Source organism: Ovis canadensis, chromosome 6 (assembly GCF_042477335.2).
Source record: "Ovis canadensis isolate MfBH-ARS-UI-01 breed Bighorn chromosome 6, ARS-UI_OviCan_v2, whole genome shotgun sequence".
Classification (NCBI taxonomy): Eukaryota; Metazoa; Chordata; class Mammalia; order Artiodactyla; family Bovidae; genus Ovis; species Ovis canadensis.
Genome location: NC_091250.1, coordinates 132,123,140 through 132,146,904, shown reverse-complemented (window position 1 = coordinate 132,146,904; position 23,765 = coordinate 132,123,140). Strand labels below are relative to the sequence as shown.

General features: G+C 55.5%; 1 protein-coding gene across 7 annotated transcripts in view; it reads left to right on the top strand.

Moving 5' to 3' along the window:
• HTT (huntingtin) overlaps positions 1-23,765 on the top strand; it is a 122,579-nt gene that overhangs the window by 71,245 nt on the left and 27,569 nt on the right. For all 7 annotated transcript variants that reach the window (XM_069594839.1, XM_069594838.1, XM_069594836.1 and 4 more), the window contains 12 exons: positions 2,464-2,541; positions 2,870-3,093; positions 4,869-4,947; positions 5,030-5,191; positions 6,995-7,050; positions 8,114-8,262; positions 9,704-9,840; positions 11,240-11,356; positions 13,836-13,958; positions 14,217-14,452; positions 15,868-16,010; positions 21,263-21,467. In XM_069594839.1, the coding sequence (XP_069450940.1) occupies positions 2,464-2,541; positions 2,870-3,093; positions 4,869-4,947; positions 5,030-5,191; positions 6,995-7,050; positions 8,114-8,262; positions 9,704-9,840; positions 11,240-11,356; positions 13,836-13,958; positions 14,217-14,452; positions 15,868-16,010; positions 21,263-21,467 (1,709 nt within the window). The remainder of the gene's footprint in view (positions 1-2,463; positions 2,542-2,869; positions 3,094-4,868; positions 4,948-5,029; positions 5,192-6,994; positions 7,051-8,113; positions 8,263-9,703; positions 9,841-11,239; positions 11,357-13,835; positions 13,959-14,216; positions 14,453-15,867; positions 16,011-21,262; positions 21,468-23,765) is intronic.

The following is a 23,765-nucleotide window of genomic DNA, read 5'->3' as shown; positions in this document are numbered from 1 at the left end:
GCTTCAGCAGTACGTGACCCATGAACTTCAGATGTTCAAACTGGATTTAGAAAAAGCAGAGGAACCAGAGATCAAATTGCCAACGTCCGTTGGATCATCAAAAAAGCAAGAGAGTTCCAGAAAAACATCTACTTCTGCTTTATTGGTTACGCCAAAGCCTTTGACTGTGTAGATCACAAGAAAATTCTTCTGTGAAAAATTCTTCAGGAGATGGGAATACCAGACCTCCTTACCTGCTTCCTAAGAGACCTGTATGCACGTCAAGAAGCAACAGTTAGAACCAGAGAGGAAAAACTGATTCCAAATTGGGAAAGGAGTACCTCAAGGCCGTATATTGTCACCCTGCTTATTTAACATATATGCAGAGTACATCATGAGAAACGCTGGGCTGGAAGAAGCACAAGCTGGAATCAAGATTGCCGGGAGAAATATCAATCACCTCAGATATGCAGATGACACCACCCTTATGGCAGAAAGTGAAGAGGAACTAAAAAGCCTTTCGATGAAAGTGAAAGAGGAGAGTGAAAAAGTTGGCTTAAAGCTCAACATTCAGAAAACAAAGATTATGGCATCCGATCCCATCACTTCATGGGAAATAGATGGGGAAACAGTGGAAACAGTGTCAGACTTTATTTTGGGGGGCTCCAAAATCACTGCAGGTGGTGATTGCAGCCATGAAATTAAAAGACGTTTACTCCTTGGAGGGAAAGTTATGACCAACCTAGATAGCATAATCAAAAGCAGAGACATTACTTTGCCAACAAAGATCCATCTAGTCAAGGCTGTGGTTTTTCCAGTGGTCGTGTATGGATGTGAGAGTTGGACTGTGAAGAAAGCTGAGCGCCACAGAATTGATGTTTTTGAACTGTGGTGTTGGAGAAGACTCTTGAGAGTCCTTTGGACAGCAAGGAGATCCAACCAGTCCATCCTTAAGGAAATCAGTCCTGAATATTCATTGGGAGGACTGATGCTGAAGCTGAAGCTCTAAAACTTTGGCCATCTAATGCAAAGAACTGACTCATTGGAAAAGACCCTGATGCTGGGAAAGATTGAAGGCAGGAGGAGAAGGGGACGACAGAGGATGAGGTGGCTGGATGGCATCACCGACTCGATGGACATGAGTTTGGGCAAGCTCCGGGAGAAGGACAGGGAAGCCTGGCTTGTTGCAGTCCATGGAGTTGCAGAGTCCGACATGACTGAGAGACTGAGCTGAGCTGAACTTAGTTTCTGGATTACCCTGGTCGCTCAGATGGTGAAGTGTCTGCCTGCAGTGCAGGAGACCTGGGAGTGCACAGAAGCATTCCATATGTATTTGTTAAGAGACATGATTCTTTATTAGACAGCTTGTGATATGGAAGACTCTGGTTGAATTCTTCCAGTTAACACTTCTTGCTGCTGCTGCTGCTAAGTCACTTCAGTCATGTCCGACTCTGTGCGACCCCATAGACGGCAGCCCACCAGGCTCTCCCGTCCCTGCGATTCTCCAGGCAAGAACACTGGAGTGGGTTGCCATTTCCTTCTCCAATGCATGAAAGTGAAAAGTGAAAGTCAAGCTGCTCAGTCTTGTCCAGCTCTTACCAACCCCATGGACTGCAGCCTACCGGGCTCCTCCATCCATGGAATTTTCCAGGCAAGAGTACTGGAGTGGGGTGCCATTAGTTACCTGCTATGAGCGGTGGCGTGGAAGAAACTCAACCCTGCAGGGTATATATACAGCCTTGGACATCTGGTCCAGGGGGAGTTAATCGGTGTATTCAACACACATGGGCCTGAGTATGTGAAGTGAACAGAAATCTGTCACTGTTCAGTACAGGAAGTTGCATCAAATGAATGAAGCGAGTGGCCTTCTCTCTGTAGTTGATGTCCTGCGAGCAGAGGATGAAGGCCGCGTGGCCGTGAGGAGGGGCCTGCCGGTGGCAGTCATGGACCGGCTCTCGTCTCCAGGGAGCCTTGTCTGCCGCAGACCTCGTGTCCGAGGCTGGAAAAGCCCCTGTGAGGGCAGTTGTTTGCAGGGGGTCGTGGTGCTCATCTTTGCAGCCTGTCGAGACACATCTAGGACTTTCTGGGGCGACTCCCACCTGACTTAGCATGTGTTGCGTTCAGCTGACCATCTGCAGGCGCCCCCGGGATGCAGGGCGTTCAGCTCCCCTGTGGACTCTGACCTCCTGCTCTGAGAACAGGGCTGGACACAGAGGGCACGGCAGATCCTCGATGTCCTCTGTCTGGATGAGTGAGCCTACAGAGGCGTGAACATAGAAGCGGGTGAAAGGAAGGGCGAGAGCCTGGATGTCAGCACTTCACACTGTCTCTGGCTGTAATAAGTGAGAGCCTGCTCTGAGTATCCTCCGGCGTTGATGGATGTTCCTAGTTTAAATGGAAGCGGTCCTGTCTGCTGTCTGTGTGGGACTGTAGCAGTGAGTGGTCTGTGACTCGCTTCCTTTAATGCCTCACTCTTCTTTCCAGTGTGTTGAAGAGATCCTGGGATACCTGAAGTCTTGCTTCAGTCGAGAGCCAATGATGGCAACCGTGTGTGTTCAGCAGGTAAGTGAGGAGCTCCCGGGAAGCCCTTCTCCCCACACGATGCTGGTGCGCTGCCTGGCGCTCAGGAGATGTTGCATCCGGCAGCCCCACCGGCCCACCTCTGCTCGCTCATTCTCCGGCCAGGAGGCTGCTTGTCCCCTGTGCCCCTGGAGGAGGGGCTCGCCCTTGGGGACAGGCTCCTGTCCCCTTCCTGCTGTCCGAGTGCCCCTCCAGCGTCCGCATGGCCAGAAGTCTTGCTCGCGCATCCAGTTCGTTTCAGGTGGACTCTGTGTGTGTGGGAGATTCTGCATTAATTCGACTGTCGATGATTTCAATTCTTCCGCTCCAGTTGCTGAAGACTCTGTTTGGGACAAACCTGGCCTCCCAGTTGGATGGCCTGTCTTCGCATGCCAGCAAGTCGCAGGGCCGTGCGCAGCGCCTTGGCTCCTCCAGCGCACGGCCCGGCTTGTACCACTACTGCTTCATGGCGCCGTACACCCTCTTCACCCAGGCCTTAGCGGACGCCAGCCTGCGGAACGCGGCACAGGCAGAGCAGGACCAGGACACCGCAGGGTAACCTTCTGAGCGCCCCCCGTGTTCTCCAGAGCTCTCCACGCTGCTGAAGGCAGGCCCCCGTTCAGAGAAGTGTGTAGTCCAGTGAGAGAGGAGGGCCTGGGGTGTTCCGGTCTCAGTGGGTGGGGCTGGGCTGCGGGACAGGAGAGCTGAGCTGGGACCACTCATGCTGACGTATCAGCAGAGCAGGAAGGGGGCGCGTGTGTCCACAGATGCTGAAGGCGCGTCGCTGCAGGGCCAGGTCCTGTGTGTGGGTGGCGCTCGGGGCTCACAGCTCGGGTGGTGCAGCTGTGCTGGTGTGCAGAGGATTGTGGGCGGTGTGTTCCCAGCTTCATGGATAAAGGCCTCTTTCCACTTAATTCATGTCTGTGCTGGTGTGCAGAGGACTGTGGGTGGTGTGCTCCCAGCTTCATGAATAAAGGCCTCTTTCCACCTAATTCATGGCTGTGCTGGGCTTCCCCGATGGCTCAGATGGTACAGCGTCTGCCTGCAATGTGGTTCGACCCCTGGCAACCCACTCCAGTACTCTTGCCTGGAAAATTCCATAGATGGAGAGCTAGTGGGCTACAGTGCATGGGGTCACAGAGAGTCGGACACGACTGAGCGACTTCACTTTCTTGCTTGCTTGCTTGCTTCTTTTAGGATGTCTGGAATTGCAGTCGTTGTTTCTTAAATTACTGTTAATTGTTAATGCATGTTTGAGTTACTGCTCTGTAGTAGCCGTAGAATTCCTGGGTTTTCATTACATAGATTTAGAGTATTTTAGGAAAATGTCCATGTTTGGGGGTTTAATTGGTGATATACAGATTTTTCCTAAATCTCAGGACTGCTATTGCTGCTAAGTTGTTTCAGTCATGTCCGACTTTGTGCGACCCCATAGACGGCAGCCCACCAGGCTCCCCGTCCCTGGGATTCTCCAGGCAAGAACACTGGAGTGGGTTGCCATTTCCTTCTCTAATGCATGAAAGTGAAAGGTGAAAGTGGAGTCGCTCAGTCGTGTCCTACTCTTCATGACCCCGTGGACTGCAGCCTGCCAGGCTCCTCCATCCATGGGATTTTCCAGGCAAGAGTACCGGAGTGGGTTGCCATTACCTCCTCCGACTAGGACTCTAAATTTTTGTCTAATACGGGATATAAGTAAAACAAGCAAATGTCTGATTACTGTCATTTAATATTACGTTTCTTGAAAAGAAAAGGGTATTTGCTGTAAAAGTTTAAAGAAATCAAGCTGTGCCTTCTGAGTCTCCGAGCCTTTCCCGAGCCTGGCCGCCTCCAGCGCCTGCCCCCGGGGCTGCGTGAGTGTCTGGCAGCAGCAGCGCTCTGGCCCAGCTCGCCTGCTGCGGGTGACGAGCTGTGTGGCCCGCGCTCTGGCCCAGCTCGCCTGCTGCGGATGACGAGCCGTGTGGCCCGGCTGCCGTGAGCTCAGTCCTGTCTCATGGCACGCTCAGTCGCTCGGCCTCTTTGTGACTTTGTGTCTTTGTGATTTTGTGACTTTGTGTCCGACTCCTTGCGACTCCATGGACTGTAGCCCACCAGGCCCCTCTGTCCCTGAGCTTTTCCAGACAAAAATACTGGAGCAGGTTGCCATTTCCTTGCCTGACTAATCTTCATTAAAAGAAGAGCTTGATGCCGCTACACTGAGTGGCTGTTGAAGTTCTTTCTGACCCTGAAATGTTTTGATTCTGTGAGTTGGAGTTAGCCTGACCTGGGTCTACCTGGGGACACAGGAGAGTATATAAGGGTGTTTTTTGCTCGCCCTTTTTCCTACCTGGCAGGTGGTTTGACGTCCTCCAGAAAGTGTCGACCCAGCTGAAGACAAACCTCACCAGTGTCACAAAGAACCGAGCAGACAAGGTAACTGGGAGCCCCTCCCGGGTTGCGGCTGGAGGCGGCTGCAGCTGCAGACTCACTCGCTGGTGGCTTCTCTTCTTCGCAGAATGCTATTCACAATCACATTCGCTTGTTCGAGCCTCTCGTCATAAAAGCACTGAAGCAGTACACGACCACGACCTCCGTGCAGCTGCAGAAGCAGGTGCTGGCCTTGCTGGCGCAGCTAGTCCAGCTGCGGGTCAACTACTGCCTGCTGGACTCAGACCAGGTGCGGCACCCGTGTCCTGACCTGCCGCACCCGTTCCTGCTGCAATGAGGCTAGCTGGGAAGGACGCTGAGACCTGCCTCAGGAAGTGCGTCTCCTTCCCGCACCAGCTGCTGCCCCTCCTCTGCCTCACCCGCTGGTGGGCACGGCGGCCTGGCCCGTGGAGCCTGGGCGAGCGCAGCGCCCTCAGCCGGGCTCTCCAGCCTTCACCCTCCCGCAGCGGCTCCTCCCACCCACCCACCTGCCCCCACCCCAGGAGTAGTTTGAATTTACGGTTTGGGGGGACATCTGTGCAGAACCCAGAGTGTGGTTCAAACAGCTTATGAGGGACGGTTGCCATTGCCTAGCTGTCACCTTCTGCGGAGGCGTGTGGTCTGCCAGGCAGCGCCTGGTCCCCGGGGCGCCCCGGTTGTCTGAGCCAGCCTGAGGGTCCGCACTCGCTTCCGCCCCCTGGGCCCTCACCCCAGTGCCCTGCTCTGGCACGTGCGACTGTGGAGAGGCGGGTCACTTCGTGACGGGAGCTCTCTGAAAGCAGGAGTCAGGCCAGCCGAGCTCACCACGGGGAGAGTTGCCTGCGGGGCGGGGGCTACGGCCATGGGGCGGGGGCCGTGGCTGTCCCTGCGGGGCGGGGGCTGCAGCCGTCCCTGCGGGGCGGGGGCCGTGGGCTGCTTTCCGGGGTGAGATGGGAAGCGCTCTGGGTGGAAGCGCTGCAGCTCCCCGTCTGCTTCCAGACGCCACCATCTCGTGGGTGCCGTGGCACTCCCCTGGGGGAGCTCGATGGAGAGGTGACCCCGCTTTCCCGCAGTGCTAGGGGGCCACCTGAGGGGAGGGGCCCGGGGGCTGTGTGCTGGCCAGCATCTTCACCATCCTGCTCTCTGCGCTGGTTGTCAGGAGGACATTCTCCACAGAGCCGTTTCCCTCCTCTGGGGAGACGCTCCCAGGGGATAGTGCTTCTGTCGTCTGGGGAGGGGACGCCCTCGTCCGCGGTGGGGTGGCTGTGGCCGAGGGGCGGCAGGCGTGGGACCCGCCGTGGGGCTTCCCGGGAGGAAGCGGGGCCCGGCGCAGGCTGGCTCCACTCGTCGGAGCCCAGCAGGCACCTTCGCGACTCCTCACAGTAACCAGTCCTCTCTAACAGGCCCTCTCTCTCCCCAGTTCTTAGGCTTGGTTGCGGTGATGGTCTTTATGAATGGGGTAGAAACACAGAACAGGCCCAGGAATTGCCTCAGTTCAGGGCGTGGTTTACGGAGCCCCTGTGTGTGTCCGGGTCACACCGGGGGGCCAGGAGGAAACCGGAGATGAGCTCCGAGTGTCAGGGTGGGAAATGAACATGCGCTTGAAGCTCGACATGGTCGTGAGCAGTCGCGGGTGCGGCCTCCACTCGCGGCCACCGCACCCCCAGCAGCCCTGTGTGCCCGGCCCCTCTGAACGCTGGTGCTGCGGGGAGAAGGTGGGCTCAGCTGGACGCCTTGTCCCTAAGCCAGTTCAGGACGCCCACGCTGCCGGGCGTGCCGCAGCCGGACCAGCGGGACCTGCGCTGCGCCTTTGGGGCCCCTGCTGGCTCCCGGAGCTTCTCTTTTGTTTCTCCCAGGAGGTTTCACCTCGCTGTTGAGTAAATGAGTTTAAGGGGTTTCTGCAGGTGTCTTGAAAGTATCTAATCTGCCGTAGAGTGCGTTTGAGTTCCTGTATAGAAGCAAGGTTGTCTACTGTCAGGAAACTTGTTAAAGGTCTATGCAGATGAGTGCCAAGGAAAGTAACCTGTTTGCACATTTTAATTACTGATGTGAACATTGTATTTCCTGCCTGTAGGTGTTCATTGGATTTGTGCTGAAGCAGTTTGAATACATTGAAGTCGGCCAGTTCAGGTAATTGCATTTTGTTACTTTAGATTTCTTGTTAGATAATTACATGTAATTTTATTTTATTTTGATTGATTTTATTTTTTCAGCCACACCAAGTGGCATGCAGATCTTAGTTCCCTGACCAGGGATTGAACCTGTGTCCCCTGCAGTAAAAGTGTGGCATCTTAATCACTTTCTCCCAGGGAAGTCCATACATGTAATTCTAGATTTTTAAGATGGGTGTTTACTTTAAAAGATGGTTAGGCATTTTTGCCAGGCCTTGTTTTTAATGAAAGTCTGATTAACATGCTGTGGATTTTTGTTTCTCTTGAAAATTAATGACTTAAGTATCTCAAGCCTTGTTGAGAGGTAGTTCTTTATCTGACGATTACACGTGTCGTCAGTTTTCGTTTCAGATTTCAAAGCATTTAATTATAATAGTTTTGCTAAATGAAATCTTATTTGAGATAACTAATTTTTTTCTAATCTTACAGAAAGCAGCGTTAGATATGGTTATCTCTAGTAACTTTACCTTGCTAGCCTGTAAGGTTTTAATATTTCATCCTGTATATATAATTGAAAATGAAGCTCCTTTAGTTTCTGAGCCTTAGTCGTTAGGGAAGCGCGGTGCAGAGAAGTGTCCTGAGCGGCCCATCTGCCCGCCTCTCCCCCTGTCCCCGGGTCTAGAGACCCAGGCTCTTGTTCTTGCGTGTGTCCCCCTGACCACGTGATTGAAGGCAAGTTACCTTTTCTCCTCTGGGTGCCAGGTTCTTCAGTGGCAGGGCGTGGGGCAGATGGAGGCGCTCTGGGCTGCGGTTGTGAGGGTGCCTCCCTCAGGGCCCTCACTGAGCCCTGCCAACCGCCCGGGCGCCCCAGCAGGCATGGGGGCCCCGCCCCAGACAGGGACTCAAGATGAGGGTGATGGGACCGAACCGGGTGCCGAGGCTCCAAGCGCTGCCCCCCACCCCACGCTCTGCTGTTTTCTCACACGCACGCTCTCCACTTTGAATCAGGATTGGTTTGGGGCTGTTAATACGATGATGTTTTTTCATTTTAAAAGGAAGTCTTTGGGTGTTTCTGTTTCTAGGGAGTCAGAGGCGATTATCCCAAACATCTTTTTCTTCCTGGTATTACTGTCTTACGAGCGTTACCACTCAAAACAGATCATCGGGATCCCCAAAATCATCCAGCTCTGTGACGGCATCATGGCCAGCGGGAGGAAGGCGGTGACGCACGGTAACAGGGGCAGGCCTCTCCCCGGCTCTTTGGTCTGCGCTTACACTGCCTCCCGCCGGTCGCGCGTGTGCGCACCCTGGCAGAGGTGTCTGAAAAAGGGAGTGTGGTCCACCTGGGTACAAGCAGCGCACGAGGAGTCTGCCATAAATACGCTTGTCTATCCACGTGAAACAGAGAATTTTAAAATCCAGCTTCTGTAAGGCCACTGGGTTTATCGCTCAGTGTCCTGGAAGGTACAGTGTGGCCTTGATTCAGGACCTTCTGTTTTGCTTGGCTGTTTCATAGGAGCTAAAGTGAGGTCCACAGAGAGCGACCCGCAGCCCAGGCACCTGCTGCCACCTGGTGCAGTGAGGCTGTGCCGTGGGGAGGAGCGTCACCCCTCTGGCCTCCTCCCGGCTCGCGCTGCTTATCCTCTGCAGCACTGTTGGCAGAAGCCTGGAGGCCTTTGCGCCGTGGTTTTTACCGGGGTCCCCGTGTGCTGTCCCGTGGCGGGCGGACCTCCTGGGCCGGCGGCGGGGGAACGCAGGGCTCGGCTCCTCGCCGCCTCCACGCTAGCAAGGCGGCCAGCCTACTGCAGGCCCCTTCCCAGCCTCAGCAGTGGGGCCCTGACTGCACGTGCGCACCCGGGCCCTGGAGCTGAGAGTGCAGGCCTTACTGGAGGGGTGGCTGAGGCTTCCCAGACCAGAGGGAAGCGCGTTCTTTCTTTGGAGGGAAAGTCAACGCACAGCCAGACCTTACTGTCTCCACTACGGAGCCTGGTCGTCTGTGGGAGACTCAGCGTGCGTGCGTGCGTGCGTGCGTGCGTGTGTGTGTGACAGTGTGTGTGTGTGTGTCACTGTGAGAGCGTGTATGTGTGAGAGGCTGAGGGTGAGAGTGTGCCTTTGAGTAACTGTGGTGACTTGGCCAGGCTGATGCCCTCAATGAAAGGCCTTCCTGCTTTACTCCTGAGGGTGTGTCAGGCCAAACACTTGACTTTGCTGTTTTGAGTAAAGACATGCCTTGAGGGGGAAACCCTTAGTCTAACGAGAGCGTGAGTGTAGTTGCTTGAAATAGTATAGAAATCTAATACTTTGACTAAGTGTTTTCTGTTGGAAAAGCATCTGTCCTCTTTTCAGGTGACTCTTTGAGCACGTTGTGTATGAGGTTAGAATGCAGCTGTTTTTGTTTTAGTTTAAAACTTCTGAATTTGCATCACTTTGTGTCAGAAGTAATGTTATGTCACAGAAGCCCTGGTTTTCAAGAAGATTTCACAACCTGTCAAGCATCAGGGAAGACCGTGACCCTCCAGGATGGTGTACAGATAATCTCAGTGCACTCCTGGGTAACCTGAAATTATCCCTGATCAGCGAGTCGAGTGTAGATCAGTTTTGTTCCTTGGAGCCATCTGGAGGGGTCAGTGTCGTCTCCCGAGTGCCTTCTTAGCGTCCTTCTGTGCCCACAGCCATACCTGCCCTGCAGCCCATAGTCCATGACCTCTTCGTTTTAAGAGGAACCAATAAGGCTGATGCAGGAAGAGAGCTTGAGACCCAGAAGGAGGTGGTGGTGTCCATGCTGCTGAGACTCATCCAGTACCATCAGGTAAGGGGTGGGGGTGACCCTTCCCTGTCCCTGCAGGAATGGCAGGAAGTGCCCTGTGGCCTGTCTGCTCATCAGTGGGTGTGGCTCTGTGCCAGCCCTGGGCTCTTGGGCAGTGGGGAGGCACTGCAGGCGGAAGGCTTAACGGGGTCTCTCTTTAAGGCCCCACAGCCTGGCCAACGGTCACAAGTTCGGTCAAGGTGGTGGAGGACCCTTTTCCAATTCGAGGACCAAAAATCAGTCAGCAGCATTGATCACGGTGGTGGAGTTCTGAGTAACGGTTTTTAAAGATCTCAGCCTGAAGTGATTTAAAGACTTGTTTGTACGTGTGTTTACCACTGTGTTGGTGGAGGACCGGAGTCTGCCCTGGTTTCTGGCTTCCTTTCCTTGAGGTGCATTTGGAATTTCAGATGGTGTGAGGCCGTCTGAAACCTGGCTTTTTAGAGAGCCCTCTTCTGTGGGTGGCGGGGGCCTCGCCCTCACAGTTTCAGTAATTCGTTACCGTTCGTCTCTGGGCATCAGATTCTCTCATAGAAACACTTCCTGTGTGCATTCTCATTTTGCTTAACCTAGGTAATATTTAACTAAATACTTAGTGTTGAATTAAATCCCATACAATTAAAAGTACAACTTCCATAAGAGGCTCGAGAGCCACTGCCCAGCTCTTGGCAGGCAGTGGGCTGGTGTCCCGTGCGTCCCCAGCCTGGCTTACGGGACAGAGCGAGGCTGGCCTTGGTTTGGGAAGACGGGGCGCAGTGCAGAGTTGCCTGCCTCTGCGTAAGTGCCGCTGGGTTCTGGGAACGGAGAGGCCACTGTGGGGGGCGGTGGCCTGGCAGGCTTTCCAGGGAGTGGGCTCCGCCTGGAACGTGGCATTTCATCGACTGGGCTGTAGACTGTCTCTGGATTAAGCATTTTCGGCTTTGCAGGCTGCCTGGCGCCTGCGTCTCTCCCTGTCTGCTGTCGTGACAGGCGCGGTCCTGGCAGGAGGTTCATGGTGGCCTCGTGCCCGCAAGACCATGTTTACCAAACAGGCATTCGGGGTCTCTGTTTAGGAGGGATCACGACAAACTGGGGCTCAGCCACAGCGAACTCTGCTGAAGTAAACCGTCATCAGCGGGAGGGGACCTTTGCAGAGCACACAGAACAGAGGGGAAGGCTCATGGGAGCTGGGGGCCCTGCGCAGCGGTCCGGTCCTGCACCTGTGCTCTGCCCGAGGCTGAGAGGAGCCCGGCTTTCCTCTGGTTGGAGCCTGGGAAGGCCCGAGGTGTGGCTGCGAGAGGAGCCCGGCTTTCCTCTGGTTGGAGCCTGGGAAGACCCGAGGCGTGGCCGCACTGGGTCCGCCCGGTGTGTGCGGCACCCGGGGCGCACAGGCTGGGCTCGAGCGTCTGGGCCGTCCCCGCAGGTGCTGGAGATGTTCACGCTGGTCCTGCGGCAGTGCCACAAGGAGAGCGAGGACAGGTGGAAGCGGCTGTCCCGGCAGGTGGCTGACGTCATCCTCCCGATGCTGGCCAAGCAGCAGGTGCGTCTTCCCCCACCCCCGCCCGCACCTCCCGTGGGGCCAGCCGTGGAGCTGCGTGCTCGGGCTCACTCCCAGCGGGCGCGTTTTATCAGCGTTACGCGTGAGCCCGGGCCAGTGCGGAGCCTGGTTCAGAGACGGCCCGGCTCCCACAGCGCCTCAGGGCTGCCTCCTTTCCTGCTCACCCTGCCTCCTTCCTGTTTGCTCTGTTGGGGAGGGTTTTCTCTTACCGCTTACAGAGCAGCCTGGCAGTAAGGCGTCACTTAGGATTTCTGTGGTTGAACGATGCCGTCGGTGGGCTCCACCCATGCGGGGTCCAGGGCTGGACGCCCTGCCCAGGCGCAGCACTGCCTTTGGAGCCGGCGGCAGGGATGCGGCAAAGATGGTCCCTCCAGAGACCGTGCCTGCAGCCAGGAGACCGTGCCTGCGGCCGGCAGAGCTCTGGGTGAGGCGCCGTGGGTGCTGCCAGCAGGTGCCCATCAGCTCGTCCGGGTCGGCCAGCTCGAGAGCGAGTGCTCTGGGCGGTGTGGTGCCCATGGCTCTTGGCGCTGGCGGGAGCAGGTAGGCCCTGTCTCCACAGCCTCAGCTGCCTGCTCTGCTCTCCTCACAGACTGTCATCCTGAGGCCGGGGCGGGGCCGGGGAGAGTGGGCAGGGTTGTGGCATCTGGTAAGAGCAACAGATACACAGGATTGTTTTGTCGGCCAGCACATGACATGCGGCTGCAGGATCTCAGGTCCCGACCAGGGATCAAACCCAGGCTTCAGGCAGCGGAAGGAGGGCGTCCCAACCCCTGGACCACCAGGGAAGGCCTGATAAGATGCAGTTTTAGTGAGTGGGTGGCTCTGCTGTTTTAAGCTGGCCGAGGCATCCATGGCCGCAGGTCCGCATCTCCAGGGTGGGGCTCCGTGCGCTCTGCGCTCCTCTCACCGCAGACACTGAGGAGGCGGCAGGCCGCGGTGCGGGGTGAACACCCAGCATACCTTCCCCGCCAGTGGTGCCGCGTGCAGGGCGGTCTGTGGGCCAGGGGCACGGCGCGGGGTGCATTTGCACGTCCCCCCATGACCACGCCTGCCCTCCTGGCCCCAGAGGATGCTGTACTGGGGGTGGACAGCCAGCAGAGGGCCTGGTGACTGTCTATAGTGTCCGACGAGGGTCGTGGAGGGGGGATGCTCCTGGGGACTCGAAGGACGTGAGGGTGACCAGAGCAGACACCTGGGGAAGCTCGCTTGGGGGGGGGGGGCGTGTGGGAGCCCTCAGGGGGGCTCAGAAGGAGGAGGGTAGGGTGAATCTGAGAGCTGAACAGGCGGTCAGGGTGGGGGTAGCGGAGAGGGCCGTTCACAGCTCAGGGCCTGCGTGGACCTGGGCATGGGGACAGAGGGGCAGGAAGGGGCGCCCACGGGACACAGCTCAGAAGCAGAACCCGTGAGCTGTGCTGACGGCTTCGGTGGGCATGAGAGGAGGGGCAGGTCAGTGGCAGTGAGGCGATGGCTTAGGGGCCGCCTGGACAAGCGGGATTCAGGGGGAGCTTGGAGCCTCATCCGGGCGTGTTGGGTTGGGAGAGCAGGAGGTCCCTGAGGAGGCTGAAGCAAGCCCCTCGAGTGCCAGCCTGGAGGTCAGGCTTGAGGGGGCGGGGGCACTCGGAGGCGGCCGAGCCCTGGGAGGCGTGAGCGGCCCTGCTGACTGGATGGGGGCGGGGATGGGGGCCGGAGGAGCAGGCGGCACAGTGTTCGAAACCTAGGAGAGAAGGCACTTCCGCAGCTGTGGCCGTGTGCACTGTCAGCGGTGACGGGCTCAGCGGCGGGGCGGCGGGAGAGTGCGCTGTGTGCAGACTTGATCCAGACCATTCTGCCTGCTTTAAAAGTAAGCTTAAGGTTTGAAACCCGTTCTTCATCATATTTTTAATGGAACAAAAAGCAGAGACAAAATACGATTTTTCGAAACAACTTAAAAACTTCTCTACAGGTTAGGAATGTGGAGGAAGTTAAAGAGAACTGCACTAATTTGCTAACGCTGTTTACTCGGTGGTGGGGTGGGGATGGAGCGCAGGTGAAGAGAGTGAAAGGAGGTAGAAGACAGAGAGTGTGACGCCCGTGCGGGTGAGCTGTGCGCGCAGGAAGAGACACTGGAGGGGCCGGTCCCCGGTGCGGTGGGGCTGTGTCAGGCCACGCGGGCTCAGCTGATTAAATCTCATACTTGTACCTATTTGAATTTTTGCAGAAAGCATATTTGGTTTATTTAGTGAAAATCTAAATGAAAGGAAAAGATTTCCACTGTGGGAAAAAAAATCTAGCTGTTACGGTATTGTTCTAAGAAACTGTTTCCTTGGTTTGCAGCTGACGTTGGGTCGTATGGAAGTTTTGGGGGGTGGGAACGATGGGATGGTCCAGGTCATCGGGCCGTGAGACGCGTCGTGTGGAGGGCAGTGCTGGCCTTTTCTCTGCTGGCTTTCGGGGACACGTCTGCGACATTCACTTGCAACAGGTGCACATTGATTCTCACGAGGCCCTGGGAGTGCTGAACACGTTGTTTGAGATTTTGGCCCCCTCCTCCCTGCGCCCCGTGGACATGCTTTTACGGAGTATGTTCGTCACCCCAGACACCCTGGTGAGTACCCGGCTCCTGGTGGCATTCTGGGTCCCCCACCTGGTGCGCCTGGGGATCGTCTGCAGGGCTGGGGGTGGAGACTTTGCCTGTTTCACGGGTTCCCAGGCAGCATTGAGGCCGCTGGTCCGGGCTGCACTTTGAGAACCAGTGAGACAGGGGCTCTGGGGGCCATTGTCAAGCCGGGGGTTTTCGTAACTGGCATTGGCGGGGGGAGTCTGGCTGTTCTCCTCAGCAGCGCCTCCCCCGCTCTGTCCCCAGGCGGTGGTGAGCACGGTCCAGCTGTGGGTATCAGGCATCCTGGCCATCCTGCGGGTGCTGATTTCCCAGTCGACCGAGGACATCGTCCTGTCCCGCATCCAGGAGCTCTCCTTCTCTCCGAACTTGGTCTCCTGTTCGACAATCAGTAGGTTGAGAGATGGGGACAGTGCTTCAGCCCCGGAGGAGCTCAGCGAAGGGAGACAGACGAAGAATCTGCCAGAAGAAACGTTTGCCAGGTACGCGCCTCGTCTAGTCCGTGACCTTAGGCGGTCATGTGGTGTTGGAGCCGTAAGACCGACAAGGTGGGTTAAGGAGCCGGTGTGTTCTCTTTGCCCAGCCAGCCTCGTCTCTGGCCCTTGGTCCTGCCCCTCTGCAGGCTCGGTCAGGTCCTGAATCAGACCCTCTGAAGACTGCCCAGAGTAGTCGGTGGGTGCGCTGCCTGCAGAGAATTGGAAAACGTAGGAAGACCCACTAAAAAGACCCACTTCTGTTCCTCCCCGCTGTGTACTGCCCTCCTGACACCGTGGGCGATAGAATCCTGCTCCCTGCCAGGTGGACGCTCTGCTGCGCTCCCCTCCGTATCCCTGGGTGTACTTGGCCATTCAGTCGTGTCCGAGTCTTTGCGACCCTATGGCCTGTAGCGCACCAGGCTCCTCTGTCCGTGGGATTCTCCAGATGAGAATACTGGAGCGTGTTGGCATTCCCTTCTCCAGGGGATCTTCCTGATCCAGGGATTGAACCTGCATCTCCCACATTGCAGCCAGATTCTTTACCACTGAGCCACCTGGGAAGCCCCTTCAGTGTATTTGTGGCATCAAATCATGTCTGCCCGTGTCGATTTTGGGAAGCCCCTTGGAGGCTGCGCTCACAGCTCGGGCACTGTACAGAGTTGCTGTTAGACAAGTGTGCCTCCTCCCCTGCTGGATTCGAGTTAGAGCCCACGGAACGTGTCCTGGGAGCTCACTTCCTGCCCGCGTGCTGCCCGTGTGCCACCCTTGGTTGGCTGTAGGTAGAGGTCGTCGTGAGATGAGGCGGGGGAATGTGCGCAGCATTCTTTTGTCCCTGGTCAGCACGCAGCCGGTGGCTCTCGCCATCGCGGTTAGGCGAGTGGCTGAGGTGCAGGCTGCAGGAGCGCCCTGTGGTGGGCATCAGCCCGTTTGATGGCTGAAAGCCTTGAAGGAACACCACAGGCCACTTTAGCCTGCTGACACTCCCTCAAAGGTGATGTGGTTATCGCATCTTGTTAGAGAGGAAAGAGGTCAAGTGCACGGAGAGGTCAAGTGCCTTCATCCAGAGGGGTGGTGTTAAACACCCTCTCATCTTACTGGGCTTCCCTGGTGGCTCAGACGGTGAAGAATTCACCTGCAGTGCAAGAGACCCGGGTTTGATTCCTCGGTCGGGAAGATCCTCTGGAGAAGGAAATGGCAACCCACTCTAATACTCTTGCCTGGAAATCCTAATAACAGGAGCCTGGCGGTCCATGAGGTTGCACAGAGTCGGCATGGCTGCGCGACGGACGCTTCGCTGTTTTCCTTCACTTGCGTTGGACTCTGCCTGTGTCCGCTGTGTGCACTGTGTTCATGGGCGCACTTCCCGGGAGTGCCCTGTAACAGCCACCTACTTTGGTCCCCGCTTCTCCCTTTCTCTGAAGGTTTCTGCTCCAACTGGTTGGCATCCTTTTAGAGGACATCGTCACAAAGCAGCTGAGGGTGGAGGTGAGCGAGCAGCAGCACACCTTCTACTGCCAGGAGCTGGGCACGCTGCTCATGTGTCTCATCCACATCTTCAAGTCGGGTAGGTGCACCGCGCTAGCCTGGCTAGAGCGTCTGTGTCCCCCGCCCTGCCCGCGCGCCCGGCGTGCAGGTGAGCGCGGAGCCAGCTCTGCTGTGCGGACGTGAATCTGAGGGCCTCTCCTCTTTTAAAGATTCGGGGAGGCCTTTATATATGATTGTGAATTTTGAAAGTCATTGCACGAGAGAGAGAGAGAGAGACGTCACAGAGTCCCTGCCCTGTAGCAGGCAGAGGCAGCAGCCTGAGGTTTTCAAGAGGAACGAGTGTTTTCAAAAGCAGTGGTCTTGCTAGCTGTCGGGTACAGGCATGTCTTTCTTTTTTCGGCAAGAAAAGCAAAAGGCAGTTCTAATCTCAGGAAACACAAACAGCAGGAAAGCTTGGCCCAGACCTGCAGCACATCTGGGAGTGTGGGAGTGGGTGCTCTTTGGGTGGCGGCCTCTGGTGCGCTTCATTCTGTGGCCACGTGGCGTATTTCCGTGTCTCAGCTCTTACTGTGCTGGCTCTGTTCTCTGGTGGGCTCCTTCCCCATGGCAGGAGGGAGGGCCTCTGACTTGCGGTCTCAGGGCTGCATGAGTCCTCCGAGCAACGGATGCAGCCCTGGGTGACCCGGTCACCCTGGGCCCGCTGAGAGCTTGGACAGCCTTCCTTTACTTTCCAGTAGCGAGGGGAGAAAAGCTATGGCAAACCTAGATAGTGTGTTAAAACACAGAGATGTTACTTTGCCAACAAAGGTCCATATAGTCAAAGCTATGACTTTTCCAGTAGTCATGTGTGGACGCGAGAGTTGGACCATAAAGAAAGCTGAATGCCGAAGAATGATGCTTTTGAACTGTGGTGTTGGAGAAGACTCTTGAGAGTCCCTTGGATTGGAAGGAGATGAAACCAGTCCATCCTAAAGGAGATCAGTCCTGAATATTCATTGGAAGGACTGATGCTGAAGCTAAAACCCCAATACTTTGGCCACCTGATGAGAAGAGCCAACTCACTGGAAAATCTTTCCCTGATGCTGGGAAAGATTAAGGGCAGGAGGAGAAGGGGGTGACAGAGGATGAGATGGTTGGAGGGCATCACTGACTCAGTGGACATGAGTTTGAGCAAACTGCGGGGGAGGGTGAAGGACAGGGCCTGGCGTGCTGCAGTTTATGGGGTTGCGAACAGTTGGACACGATTCAGCAACTGAACAACAAACAACGGCCGTAAGCGGAGTAGACGGAGCACCTTGAGCGTCTGCTGCAGGTGACAAGAGCGCATCGGGGTGAGCTCTGAGGAAGCGACCAGAACTGCAGGCAGAGTAATGAGAAGTTGCCTTCAGAGAGGTGGGAATCAGAAATACTTCTCTGGTACAAGGTTTTTAATTTGCATCAAAGCAATACATACACATGAGTTCAAATCCCACTCGTGTGTATATCACCTTAATGCAAACTAAAGCACGCAGGCAGGTATGTACCGCTGAAGCAGAAGGTCGTTGCCATCCTCAGCCTTTACTCGCTTAGTAGAGAGGTGCCGAGCCACCCGCTGCCGGGCCGGGCCGGGGCGTGAGGTGGTCAGTAGAGCTGACGCGATTCCTGCCTCTGCAGCTGTCGGTCTCACGACTCAGACGGTTCACAGAGATGCCGCCGAGGGTCCTGACCTCTCCTGATCAGGAAACAAGACAGTGGCAGGCAGCACAGGGCAGGCTCTCCTCGCCGGCCGCAGAGCTGAGGCCTGGAAGAGAAGGAGCTGGCTCTTTGGAGAGTTCCTGAGAGCAGCGAGGGCCAGAGGGCCTGGGAGGCGGCGGGACCGAGAGTGATGGGGCGGGATGCCTCCTCAGCTGCACCATGTGACTGCGAGCGCCCTTGGCCCTGGGGTGTGGCTAGAGTTTGTGATAATGGGTTATAGCTTCAAGCCACCTTACTCACTTTACACGGAAACAGATTTCTTTCGGAGGATCTTGCAATCTATGCCCCACCAACCCGCCATAGCGAGTGTGAAGTTGAGAGGGTCATTAAGCCGCTGAAGAGTCCGCTGCTTCTAGCATGTGGGTCACTTCCGTATTTGGCCGTCTTTTGGTGTGTGTCTGACCCCCGTGCACGGCAGGGGGCTGCTTTCCACCTTCTTTGGTAAGAGCGGTGCACTCTGCGGCCTTCGCCACACCCAGGGGTTTCTGTGCCCGGCAAGGTGTTCGCTCCTCTGCTGTTCTAACCTTCTTCCTTTTCTCAGAGGCCAGCAAGGTACTCTTAGACCTGCTGCAGCGCCGTCCAGCCAGCTTCCTGCAGCGAGCAGGGGTTCTGTGTCTGCGCTGACCCAGCTGCTTCTGGCTGCATGCGGCCCGTGGGCTCTGGAAGCCACTGCTGTGGCTGAAGTGCTTCTATTTGACCTAATTTTGGATAAATTTGAACACCGCATGTGGAGTGGAGCGTGAGCAGCTGTGCCCTGCTCAGGAGCCCCGGCCAGGCATCGGGGCACCTGGGTGTCGCAGCTCATGTCTTTGGAGATTGTTCACTTGGTTCTTACTGTTCCTTATTCGGTCACTCAGTCGTGTCCGACTCTGTGACCACATGGACTGCAGCACGCCAGGCCTCCCTGTCCATCACCATCTGTCGGAGCTTGTTGAAACAAGTCCATCGAGTCGATGATGCCATCCCACCGTCTCATCCTCTGTCGTCCCCTTCTCCTCCTGCCTTCAGTCTTGCCCAGCATCAGGGTCTTTTGCAATGAGTCAGCTCTTCACATGGCCAAAGTATTGGCGCTTCAGCTTCAGCATCAGTCCTTCTAATGGACTGGTTGGATCTCCTTACAGTCCAACGGACTCTCAAGAGTCTTCTCCAACACCACAGTTCAAAAGCATCAATTCTTTGGGGCTCAGCCTTCTTTATGGTCCAGCTCTCACATCCATACGTGACTGCTGGAGAAACAATAGCTTGGACTAGGTGGATCTTTGTCAGCAAAGTAATGTCTCTGCTTTTTAATATGCTGTCTAGGTTTATCATAGCTTTTCTTCCAAGGAGCAAGTGTTTTTTAATTTCATGGCTGCAGTCACCATCTGCACTGATTTTGGAGCCCAAGAAAATAGTGTCTCTCTGTTTCCATTTTTTTCCCCATCTTTGCCATGAAGTGATGGGACCAGATGCCATGATCTTAGATTTTTGAATGTTGAATTTTAAGCCAGCTTTTTCACTCTCCTCTTTCAGCTTCATCAAGAAGCTCTTTAGTTCCTCTTCACTTTCTGCCATAAGGGTGGTGTCATTTGCATATCTGAGGTTATTGACCTTTCTCCAGGCAATCTTGATTCTGGCTTGTGCTTTATCAGCCCTGCATTCCGCATGATGAACTCTGCATCACCATTTAGGACTTGAGTAGCTCCACTGAATTCCATCACCTCCACTAGCTTTGTTCATAGCGATGCTTCCTAAGGCCACTTGCCTCTGCACTCTAAGATGTCTGGCTCTAGGTGAGTGATCTCACTGTCATGGTTATTTGGGTCATCAGGATCTTTTTTGTACAGTTTTCCTGTGTATTCTTGCCACCTCTTCTTAGTATCTTTTGTTTTCATTAGGTTCATACCGATTCCGTTCTTTATCGAGCCCACCTTTGCATGAAATGTTCCCTTGGTGTCTCTAGTTTTCTTGAAGAGATCTCTGGTCTTTCCCATTCTATCACTTTCCTCTATTTCTTTGCATTGATCGCTGAGGAAGGCTTTTTATCTCTCCTTGCTATTCTTTGGAACTCGCCATTTGAATGGGTATATCCTTCCTTTTCTCCTTTGCCTTTCGCTTCTCTTCTTTTCTCAGCTATTTATAAGGCCTCCTCAGACAACCATTTTGCCTTTTTTTCCTTGGGGATGGTTTTGATCACCGTGTACTGTCAGTATTTGTAAATAAACGGTGATGGGTGTGTATTAACGTCTCGTTTTTAGCTCCTCGTGTATTTCGACACCGTTTCTTTTAAGACAGTAGGGGGCAGAATTACTGTGTTGATTGGTTTTGAGATAAAATTAAATCATCTCGTACTTTTATATAAATAAGGTACCTTTAGCATCTAAAGTTGGTAATTTTTGTTTTTGCATTGCTTAAACAATGACAATAATCTCACCCTCAGTGAAAATTGAAACCTTTGAATTTGCCCATTTCAGGTGTTATTTCTTAAAACAGGAACCAGTCTGAGTAACGGCCTTGTGTTCTCACTGTGTTGCCCCTCGTGTTAGAGGAGGGGAGTGAACCCCACAGTCCTTGGCCTGTGTCGGATTCCATCTGGCGCAAACACACAAGAAGGCACCTGGTTTCCACTTTCCAAACGCTGGGAACCGGGTGCCCAGGTGGAAGCAGGGGGCGCCGGCAGCGAGCGGCAGTGCCCATCGCTTTGCCACGGGCAGGGCTGGGTCTGGCCTGTGGCCACCGTGAGGCTCCCTGCTGCTCACCGTGTTGTCCAGTCGTCCCGTCGCCTGCCCTTTCCCACCGCCCTGCAGACGCCTGCCCAGCCGCGGGCTGCATTCCTGCCCCCCTCGCTGCCTTCCTGCAGGCCCAGCTCGCTTCCCGGTGTCTTCAAATGGGCCCTCTATGTGTGGGCCAAAGTAGCATTTCTCTTTTGTGGAGAAAGTCGAGTCCTTCGGGTGGGTGCGTCTTGGGTGGGGCGGGGCGGGGCGTGTGGAGCTGGCTTCGTGTCCATCCCGAGGTGGGCTAGAGGAAAACATGAACCCCCTCTGCCCTGGGGGAGATCTGGGCCCTAAGGAGGACGCTGTGGGGAAGCTGCAGCAGAGCCTGCCTGGGGCTGCTGCTGATGTGCGGGGCCGAGCGCAGATGCCTGCCTGCCTGGCCGGCCCGCCCGGGTGGTCGTGCCATGGTGGGCATGGGGGCCGCCCGGCCCGCAGCTTGCTGGAGCCTGCAGGACGGTCGCGCCCTGCCCGCCCTCAGGGCTGTGGCTTGGGCTGTCCTGGCTGCAGTGGCCTGACTGCAGGCCACGTAGGGGCTGCTGCCCTTTTTGTGGTGCTGCGTCCACTGTCAGCACCAGCGAGGCTTCCTGCTCGGAGCCCCTGGAGAGCCTGGTCTCTCTGGGGAGGAGGGTACGGTGGGGCACCCGCTTCCGTGGCCGCTCGGTTAAGGAAGCGAGTTGTCAGGCTGGAGTTTCCTAAGTGCCAGGTGTCCTGAACGTGCGACTGTAGGAAGGAGCCCTGCGTGTACCCCTTTGGTGTAGAAGCTGCACGAGGCTGTGAAGCGTTGGGCCGCGAGGAGCAGCACAGACGTGTCCCCGTAATCCGCTCTGTTCCGGGTTGTTTCCAGGGACGTTCCGGAGGATCACTGCCGCTGCCTCGAGGCTCCTGAGGGACGGTGCGGACGACGGCTTCTACAGCCTGGAGAGCCTGAACGCGCGGGTGCGCTCCGTGGTCCCCACGCACCCGGCCCTGGTGCTGCTCTGGTGTCAGATCCTGCTGCTCGTCGGCCACACCGACTACCGCTGGTGGGCGGAGGTGCAGCAGACGCCCAAGTACGTGCGCTCCCCCAGCAGGCCCGCCCGGCTCCCGTGCGCGGCTCGCAGCGGCCGGAGCTCGGCCCGGTCTCCCCGAGACACTGAAAGTCTCTGCTGCCCATCCCTCTTTCTGTCCTGGACACCGTTGCAGGGAAATGTGGTTTGACTGCAGGCATTCAGAAGAGCTGCTGCTTTTCACACGTGACTTCCTTGCAAGCTCTTTGACACTGGTCCATCTTATGGGCCATTCTTGTCCTGTGTCCCTCCTGCTGGGTTCTTGTTCTTAAATTGGTTCCAGAGCCAGACATGTTGCAACGTCTTAACTTTGTTATAAGTTAAATGTGGTTCTGGTTATTCTTAGATAATGCAGTCATTATTTAGCCGGGTTTCAAAACTACCTTATTTTTTGTCATTCAGAAAGACTTAGAAAGTATGTGATTGTGGGTGGCCTTCTTTTTGTAAAAAGTTTTCAGGTCTGACTCTGATTTGGGGCCCCCCTTGCCTAGCCACGTGTGCGTATGTGGAGATAAAAGCTTTGATCACTGCCCCTCCCCACCCCCGCCCAAAACTGAGTCCCCAGGGCAGTGTTTCTGGAAGACTCAAGAGCCCCCCAGGAGAGAAAGCTCTGGAAACAGGAGGCTGCAGGGCCGAGGTCAGCCCCTCTCTACTCGGCGCGAGGCTGTGCCGGTGGGCTGCACAGGTGCCTGCCTGCCCTATGCTGTGTGCCGTGGGGTGTGCGGAGGAGGAGTCAGTGTTTCCCGCCCTCCGTGTGCTCATGGCGAGCCGGGGGAGCAGACCGTGAGTGTCTGATGTGCTTCGAGGACAGTTTAAGCCCGCCATAGTGGCTTCAGTGCCGTGAGTCAGGAACGGAAAGTCAGAGTCTCTTCCTTGAGAGCTTCTTCACTGTGCCTGTGAATAGCCCTGGGGGGCTTGTTCAAATCAGATTGGATTCACCCAGAGAGTGGGGCCCAGGACTCTGCATTTCTGCCCGGCTCCTGGGGCTCCTGGTGTCTGGTCTGAGGGGCCTGCCCTGCACACCAAGGCCCTGTGGTGGGTGCTGTCTCCCTTCTGTCTGCCCGCCTCGCACCTGCGGGTCCTCACAGCTAGCTCAGGCCCCTCCCCACCTAGGCCTGCCTGGTATGATGGGGAGGACGTGGTGAGACTCCCCAGGCTCGTCCTGGGGCGACGGCAGGAACACCAGAGGCTGGCACCCCAGCTCCTGAGCACCTGGCCGTCAGCTCCAGCAGTGGGCGTACTCCTTGGAACAAGCCCTCGTTGCTCCGTGCGTTCGCTTACGAGCAGCTTCTGGGGGAGACGCCTGCCGAGGTGCCTGGGGGTACAGTCTCTCGACCTGCAGATGGCTCTTGAATGGTGCAGGCCCCCAAACTACGTGTGTGTGCAGAGTGTGTGCGTGTGCAGTGAGTGTGTGTGTGCCTGAGCACAAGAGTGGCAGCCTGCTGTAGCTGAATCTAGGTGAAGAGTCTGTGACTGTTAATTGAGTTATTCTTTCAGTTTTTCTGTTGGTTTGAAAGGTTTCAAAATAGAAGTGAAGGAAAAAAGATGGGCAAGGGCCTTTAGAGAGCAGCTCCAAACAGTGGTCAGGAGGAGGTCTGCGCTGGAGGGAAGCAGAGTAATGGGAAATGGGGACACGAGAGAGTTTCCAGGTGAGAGGTCAAAGGGCGTGGGCCACCCCTTATGAAACAGACCACTATCTAGAGTTAGTGAGAGCGAATGGGTTTGAGGCACAGGCCTCAGGTTTGTGATACTGATTTAGTTTTTGCCAGATTTTTACAGTCGAACTTAAATTTTCCTGATTTCTCTCCATATATTAGCAGATACAGGAAGGCCGTCCATCCTGGGTTCTTAGCTCAGTCTTCGCTTCCTCAGGAAAGCTTCGTGATTTCTCTTTGATTGGTGAAGTCTCACACTGTCTGCTGTCACTCCAGCCTTTGCCTCTTTTTTCTGGCATGTGTTGAAACTGTAATTAGATGTTTATTTGAGTGACAGTTTGGTTTCCATCTCCCTTACCCTGCAGAATGTTATCCCAAGGGCCCTCACTGTATTCCCAGGACTAACATGAGTTAGTGATTTAATTACCCTGATAATAGAAGCAATGGTAATACCTTGGTAAAGGCCCTTTACGTATAGATCACCAAGTGATCACTAAAAGGTGATACGTAAAAGGTCACTTTTACGTATATAGCACCAAGTGCCAGGTATTGTTCTAAGGGCTTCCTGTTATAATAAGTTATTAAAACCTCTAGTAATGCATGTTTATTACAGATGAGAAAACTTCTTTGCCCAGAGAAGTAAAGT